This window comes from Phalangium opilio, unplaced genomic scaffold (assembly GCF_054372755.1).
Source record: "Phalangium opilio isolate 3A_F unplaced genomic scaffold, DU_Popi_V2 ptg000077l_1, whole genome shotgun sequence".
NCBI lineage: Eukaryota > Metazoa > Arthropoda > Arachnida > Opiliones > Phalangiidae > Phalangium > Phalangium opilio.
Window position 1 is genome coordinate 7,795,736 of NW_028324185.1, and position 8,542 is coordinate 7,804,277.

The window sequence follows — 8,542 nt, forward strand, 5'->3', positions numbered from 1 at the left end:
ATAAGCATAAAATTACAAAATCTCTTCGAGGTCTAATTTTTTTTCGTATGCAAAAAAGTTGTCTAGGTGTGTTTTAAATAATTCAAACGAGATCGTGTTATATAAAAAACCCTTTAGCGAAGGTTAAAAAGAAGTTACTTTGATAAAGGCCTAAGGGGATAAAATATTATTCGTATGCAAAAGCTTGTTTAGGCGTGTTTCGAATAATTTGAATAATTCTCACGAGATCGCTTTATATAAGAAAAACAATTTATTAGTGAAGGTTAAAACTAATTACTTTGGGAGGGACGGGAATTGTTTTTTTAACATGATTTAAATCTAAATAAATGTATATTAATATTAAACTAGAGAGGTCTTTTTTATATGGGTATTTATGGTAACATACTTCATAATCTCTAGTATCAACTCGTAAATAAAAAATGCATTTAAGGTTAAATTAAAAAATAGCATATCAGACATAATTATATATTTTTTAAACTCTTAATAAAAAAAAACCATGTCTGGGCCTGTATTTAAAAAAAAAATGCCCCTGAGATTTTGGGTATAAAAGCTCGAGCATGGGCATAGGGTTTTCACAATCAATCCAGCCATGAGTAGCAAATATCCTCAAGAATCACAGTCTATGTTTGACTCTCCACCGTCTTCTCCTGGGGATCGAGCCGGAACCAGCAGTGGTAAGCGGACCATAACTCAATTTTTGAAGCCCGACCCTGTCGAGGTGTTAATCGACTCGGACGACGAGACGTTCGTCCAAGACGTACTACAAAAACACGTCGTGGGCATTCACGGCATTGAAGGGTCTTACCGTCTGAGGAGCGACGGTCAATACTTCGAGACGCGAGTCCCCCCGCGAAAAGGGGACTATTTTGTAGACATAAGTGTCTACAAATTTAAGGATATAAAAGACTCCCAAGCCGACAAGCTTTGGGAGTGCAGCCACAAGCGGCTGAAACGAGTCGTTGACGGGAAAGATAAAGAGGCGGTCAAGCTCCTCAACGCCTTCCACCGGTTGGTGGAAGACATAAAGGGTGACGCGCAGGCCACGCAGCAGCCGCCAAGCAAAGTAAGTATCTTATTAATAATAAATTTACAAACCAAAATTTTGTTCCAATTTTTTTATTTCTGATAGAGATTCAAAAAATGAGTTCGAGCAGCGGCAGCAGCGGGAGTGACTCGGAGGGTAGTGAGGGAGAAGAACACGCACAGGTAAACCGGTACTACACAATTGAGCGGCAGATTGACAAAACGAGTCGCAAGTGGCATTGTAAACAAATCGATTTGCGTATAGCTTTTAAAAATCTGGAAGACATTCCAACGCGAGATTTTTTTCGAATTTTTCGAAAAATTCTCGACGAAGTTATACGTAAATTAGTAACCGAGAATCCCGGGTATAATCGGGTTCGATTTGTTTTAAGCTCCCCCGGGTTGACGACCCCTGTTAATATTAAATTTATAAAAATTGACAAATTCACCAGTAAGCGAATTATGCGCACCATCTATAGAGTAACGCAATCTAGTCGGGACTTTGTCTTTAATGGGGAAGATTTTCAGTTTGATATAATTTTTCTAAACCTCGATGCAAATATAGGAGTTTATTATAAGTCCATAAAAAATAGAACTTTGGTTAATTTGGATTATTTCGTTAAACAAAATAACCAATTTATTTTTATGGAGAATAATGATAACCTTTGTTTTGCTCGGAGTTTAGTTTTGGGTAAAGAGCTGGCCGATCGCAATTTTTATCGTCAAAAAAAGCAAGGTCAGCCATTTAACCGGAACAATTTTGACAAACTGAGACGCAATAGCGACCTTCAAGGTAATATTGCGAAAATCTTGCACAGGAAAGCCGGCGTCCCCGAGGGTTTTGTTACTCTAGAAGATATTCAAAAATTTCAAAATTATTTAGCTCCCCATTATCGAATCGTAATCGTTGATGCTGCGAATAATTTTACCATATTTTTCAAAGGCCCCCAAGCTCCTAAATTTATTTATTTATTAAAAATTGGCGACCATATCCACCCCGCAAAAACTTGGCACGGTATGATGGGCGGTTGTACCTCTTGCGATTTATGCTTGAAATCGTTTTACAAACGTGAATTGTTAAAAGAGCATAAATGCCCCGAGGATACAAAACCCTATATATGTTTTCGGTGTCAAGGAGAAACTTTTCATTTAACCAACGAGGATGTTTTAAAACGTTGCGACGAATGCCACCGCTACTTTTTCCCGGGCCCCTGCTACGAAACTCATTTACTTAATGGCACCTGCGCGAGCCAAAAACGATGTTTAGAATGTGGGCGACTTATGCGTGACGATCACGACTGCAATCCCGAATGCTCTCAGTGTAAAATAGTTCATCCGCCAGGTGAACATTTTGTTATGCCTTTGGAAACCAAAATGAAAGCCTCGCGGTTTATTTATTACGACATTGAGACTATTCTTAGAAATAATATCCACGTCCCCATTTTACTAGTTTGCGACGTAGAGACTGAAGCTGGCTTTGAAACTAAAATTTTTTACGGCGCCAATTGCGTCGAGCAATTTTTAAATTATTTATTTAGCGTCGAGCAGGTAGTTTTGACTGGACAGAAGCGTAAAACGTACCAACCGCGCTTTACTAACACTCAAGTCGTAGCTCATTACGCGAAAGCTTTTGATAACTTCTTAATTCTTAACGCTTTAGTCCATAGACACGTCACCCCTGCCGTTATTTTTGACGGTAGTAAAATTCTCATGATTCATCTCGAGGGACCGCAAATTAGATTCCTCGATAGCTTTAATTACATTAGTCAACCTCTGCGTAATTTCACCAGCATGTTTAGCCTCGGCGATGTGGCGAAAGGATTCTTTCCATTTGATTTTCATACCGAAGAAAATCTTAATTACATTGGCGTCATCCCTGAAGCTTCGTACTTTAACGTAGCTCAAATGAAAGCCAATGATTATCGAGATTTTCAAACTTGGTACGCGTCAATGGAAGGATCTATTTACAACATCAAAGAGGAGCTTATTAAATATTGCATTCAAGACGTCAAAGTCCTAAGACAAGGCGTCGAAGCTTTTAGAAAAATTTACGTAGACCTAACCAAATTAGACCCTTTCTGCTTAAAAAATATTACTTTGGCGGGTGCTCTAACCACTATTTATCTTAACAATTACTATAAACCTTACAGCATGGGTATTGTTCCTTCTAACGGCTATAACGCAAAATTTAATCACAGTCAAATTAGCTTAAAATATCTCGCTTGGGTGGAGAAAACTGAAAATATAAAATTGCGCACTGCTTTAAGCTACGGGGGCGAGTACAGCGTGGGTCGCTATTTAGTCGACGGCTATAGCGAAACTCCTCCCAAAATCTACGATTTCCACGGTTGCTACTTTCACGGTTGTCCATGCCAAAAACTTAATGCCTACAATACCCAACTCAAAGCCAGCAACAGATTTCTGTACGAGCGGACCCTAGATAGAGAGCTGTTTATTAAAGAGAAGATGGTCGGGTATGAATATACCTCGATCTTTGAGTGTCAATTTGCTAAGCTTTTAAAAGAAAACGCCGAAGCAAAGGCTTTCTGCAAAAGTTTAACTTTTCGACCTCAAATATCAGCCCGTAGCGCTCTCTATGGGGGACGAACGGAAAATTTTGTTCTTAACTGCCACGTGCAAGGTGAGGAGAAAATTTTCTACAAGGATATTATTTCTTTGTACCCGAAAGTTTGTCGCGATTGTCCGTACCCTAGCGGCCACCCCATAATCTATAGCAGAGATTTTGACAAATCGCCAGGGTGGTATTTTGGCGTTATGAGTTGTCGTCTGCTTCCCCCTCAAGATCTCCACATCCCCTTAATTCCCTTCCGCAGCGGTGGTAAATTAGCCTACGCCCTCTGTCGCACGTGTCTAGAATTGCGAGCGGAAATCTGCGATCACACTGTCAACGAAAGGGCTTTCGAATCAGTCTGGCCAACGGTTGAAGTCTATGCCGCTATGGAACATGGTTATAAACTCCTCGATATATTCGAAGTGTACCATTATCCAAAAACGGAATATTTCTTTGCCCAGTACATGACTGATTTTATCGCCCTAAAAGTGAAGAATTCCGGATTTCCCGCTCACGCTCAAACGCCTCTGCAAAAAGAGGCGTATATCGCTGATATAAACAAGAATGAAAAGCTTTCTCTGACCGTGGCGGATATTCAATCAAATCCTTCCCTGCGTAATATCGCTAAAATTAATTTAAATTCTCTTTGGGGTCGCATGGCTCTGAATACGGGAAAGATTCGCAGCATCTTTATCAACAATTATTACGAATTAATACGATACGCGAGCGATTACACTCTGGAATTAGTCGACTTACGGCCAGTTACGGAGTCGATCGCTCTCTTATCGTACAAAGCCAAAAGCGATTACGTTTCGGACTACAAACTGGGGTCGGCCATTGTGGGGAGCTTTGTTTCTTGCTACGGGCGACTCGAATTGAACAAGATGCTGCTTCAATTAGACCGCGCAGCCTTGTATTGTGACACCGACTCGATAATCTACCGCCATCTACCGGGAAAGTTTGACATTCCAACTGGCAATCATATTGGTTGCTGGGCGGACGAACTCGGCGGTGATTATATAACTTCCTTTTGTAGTACCGGTGCCAAAAGTTACTCGTTTCGCACTAGCAAAGGAAAAGAAGTCAAGAAAATTAAAGGGTTGACGCTAAATCGAGAAAATCTTGAAAAACTTGACTTTGAAACCTTTGAAAGTGTAGCGATGAATCCGGAAAAGGAAGTTACAGTCAATGTCCCTTTTAATTTTAAACGGGATAAATACAAGCTGCAGCTAGAGGCCGTTAAAATCACCAAAAGATTTCGCCAAACCTCGAATAAGAGATTGTTGAACGCCGATTTGACAACCAGTCGACCCTACGGTTTCAAAGAGGCAACACCCGCTTCAACATCTCTTTCGCATGAATTACGAGGCTAGGCGAAGACATACTTTTGAGGGCTTGTGGGAATCTTGCGTTCCTATCGAAGCCCTGGCCAAAGACGGTTTCTATCTTGCAGATGTAGAAACACAGACGACGCGCTGCGCCTTTTGCGGCATTGCCCTGTACCAGTGGCGTTGCACGGACCATCCATCGAGGGAACATCGGAAACACAGCCCATCGTGTCCGATGGTTTCCAAAAAGCCGTGCAACAACAAACCACTGCGTCAGGGGTTTCCCGACTTCCCGACCAGCGAGGGCGAGGATGTTTGCGAGCCTCTAATCCAAACATGCCCAGCCACCAACAACGAGCGGTCGGGAACCGAAAAAGTGCGCGTGCGCATAAATCCGTCGTGTTTTCTTCTGTAGTGCGTGTGTACCAGCTACCCTCCGAGTCTCGCGTGAACTTTGACCTCATCAACGACCAACGCTTTCGCCAAAGGATAACGGAATTTGAAAAAAAATTTTTAAAAACAATTAATTAATAGGGATTTTTTTTGGGGTAAAAACGGTTTTTTTTTGTTTATATTGTTTTTTAATGCTATTTAAATATGTAAGGGTTTTTTGGGGTTTTTGGGTTTATAGTGTATTAATTTTTTTGATTATTAATGTTTTTTAAATATCTATGTTTTTTTAATATAAATAACCTGTCAACAATAATAAAATGTTTATTATTTAAAATGAATTCGACCCGAGTCAGTCTCGCATTCTTTAAAGTTCCAAACACCCGCTCAGTTTCTAATCGTGGGGCCAACGCAAGCGGGGAAGAGTTTTCTTTTAAGTAACTTATTGCAAAATCATCAGCTTATGTTTGACCCGCCGCATAAAAAGGTTATTTATTGCTACGCCGCCTGGCAGCCAAACTACGAAAAATTGAAACAATTGATTCCGGAAATTCAATTTATTCAAGGCTTGCCAACGGCGGATCCGGATTTTTGGGAGACTCATCGCGACTCCTACTTGATACTAGACGACTTAGCTAGCCAATTATTTAAACAAACTCATATTGCCGATTTAGTGTGCGTGACGTCGCATCATTTAGGGTATACGGTTATTATTATTACTCAACAACTGTTTCCCAAGGGTAGCCAATCGCGGATAATTTCTCAAAACTCTTCCTATTTTATAATAATGAAAAATCCTCGAGATGTCGCCTCTATTAGATATTTGGCGCAACAAATAAGTCCAGATAACCCGAAGCGTATTACGGAGGCGTACAGACTAGCCACTAGAGAACCCTATAGCTATTTGTTAATTGATTTAAAACAAGAAACTCCGGAAAATTTACGATTAAGGTCGCGAGTTCTACCTCACGAATCACCTATGTATGTCTATGTCGATTAAATTTAATTGTCATTTGAATAATGGCCCCACGCGCTAAACGTCGATCAACAAAACGCTCCCGGCTCGTCGTAGCGCGTCCCTCGACCAAGTTTGCCAAATTTGTCCCTTATTTACAGAGTTTGCGTCAAACTAGCTGTAAACAACGGCGAACCCTCTTAAACAATAGTAGCGCGCCTCAATTAAAGAGCATTCAGACAATTTGTAAGAATTTAAAGGGCGGAGGTATTTATTTGAGTAAAGACCGCAAGAAAAAGCTAGCAAAGTACAAGAAAATTATTAGACAACTCGGATCAAGTACCTTGTCGCAGAAAAGCAAAAAAAAGCTGTTGTTGCAGCAATCAGGTGGTTTTCTTACGACGTTGCTTGCCGCAATCTTGCCTTCAATTGTCCAAGCCATAGCTGCTAAACTATGAAACAAATGGTGCTCGTACCGGCTAGCGCCGTAACTTCAACAGCTGCCCAAGAACACTCTGCTTTGGACCGAGAGATTGAGGATATTTTAAAATCGCCAATGAATGCCTACGATAAATTATATAAATATTTAGACGCTTTTAAGAAATATTTAAGTATCGAGAAACAAATTCCTTTACCTAAATTTGAGGTCGTAACACAGGCAATGCCCAATGTCCCCACGCCGCCATTACCAGTCACCCCTAAAATGCCCCCGCGAAAAAAACAATTGTCATGGCCGAGCTATGCCACGTCATCACCGACAACAAGCGCTTCGGGCAGTTCTTTTACTACGCCTAAACGAACCGAGCCTCGGCAAAAGGTTTTAAAAAGCGAAACGGCTGCGGGGACACCAACACGAGAAGATTTTTACCAGCAATATGGGCCGACCTATGTTGGAGATATGGTGAAACGGCAAGCCGAAGTTCTTGCAAATCATTTGCAAAACACATTTTTCACGCCAAAAAGAGAGCTAGAAGAAGGAGCTGTCGGTTATGCAAATCCCGACAATTTTCAAGAAGAAATCGCCGATGAACAAGAGAATTTAGCGGAGGAAAACGGGGACAATTTAACGGACTTGGAAAACCTGTTTGAGACGGCCTCCGCTAAACAGAAGAACAAGAAAAAAAAGAAAAAACCTCGGAAAAAGAAAGACGAACTTCAAAACTTAGGACCGCTGGTTCCATCTAACGAGAGGAGAAAGAGGCATAATAAATGGCGCGATATTGATTAATAAAAAAAATGTAATATTTAGACAAATAAAAAAATTGTTTTATTGCGAACAATATCTGTGTACATGTTTTTTTAAATGTAAAGATAAATATAATAAGGCGACATAGTCGTTAAGTTTAAGATTCTGGTCATAGATGGCGTCTAATATCGTCTTTCTAGCTACGCCCTGACAGCGGAGTGCTAGGTACAGACTACAATGCAGACCGCACAGTTGAAAAAATGGATGTTGAATTTGTTGTTTATTGTAAACAACTCGTTTCCCGTATCGTTTTAAATTAACTTTATAGTATCGCGGCGAATTTCCGTAAGTGCAAAACATTTCCACCGTGTCATTGTTAGAAAAGCACGCTATCCAATGTTCTCCAGCCTCTCCAGCTGCTTCATTATTGAATATAAAGCAAAATTTGGACCTTTTTGGCCGTTCTGGGAGTCTGTTTACTGGGAAGCATCCTAAATAGTAGGGTCGCGTTCTTTTGTCGCAAGTTAAGAGAGCGTTTATTTGCGAAGTGTTCATAATTTATTCTTGACAAGACCCGTCTCGGGTAACGAGACTTTTTGTAGTTCGGCGCCGTAGAAAACACCCAAAATTTGCTCCCCCTTTAAATCCGCTACGCGATAGACGGGTGGTGACCTGGGTATGACGTCAACAACTCGAAATATTTCGTCAGTAAAGGTGCCTCCCGAGCTGGTTTTTCTAAATACTCTACTAGCTATAGAAAGACGCACGTGATCGCCAACTTTAAGCCTCGGTGCGTATCGATTAATGCCGTTTGATTTCCCGTACAATTTATTCCAAATGATTGATTCGTTATCTATATTAACATGAACCGGTGCAATTCCAGTAGTTGAATGAACCCGTTCATTATAGGCTTGAGTAATTAAAGGTAAATATTTAACGTAATTTTTATTCCCCGTGGCCGTAATAACCCGGGCAATTTGTTCCTTAATTGTTCTAATAAAGCGTTCCGCTAAACTAGCCTTATGCTGACTCCTGGCAAAATGTATTTGCACATTGTTTCGTTTCAAGAAGGAGGCAAAGTTGCGCGA

General features: G+C 40.7%; 1 protein-coding gene across 1 annotated transcript; it reads left to right on the forward strand.

The window, feature by feature from the left end:
• Positions 1-540: 540 nt before the first annotated feature.
• LOC149657529 (uncharacterized) lies at positions 541-1,575 on the forward strand. The gene is made up of 2 exons (XM_089844575.1): positions 541-1,063; positions 1,130-1,575. The coding sequence occupies exons 1-2, from the start codon at positions 590-592 to the stop codon at positions 1,142-1,144; spliced, it is 489 nt and encodes a 162-aa protein (XP_089700701.1). The 5' UTR covers positions 541-589; the 3' UTR covers positions 1,145-1,575.
• Positions 1,576-8,542: the final 6,967 nt, after the last annotated feature.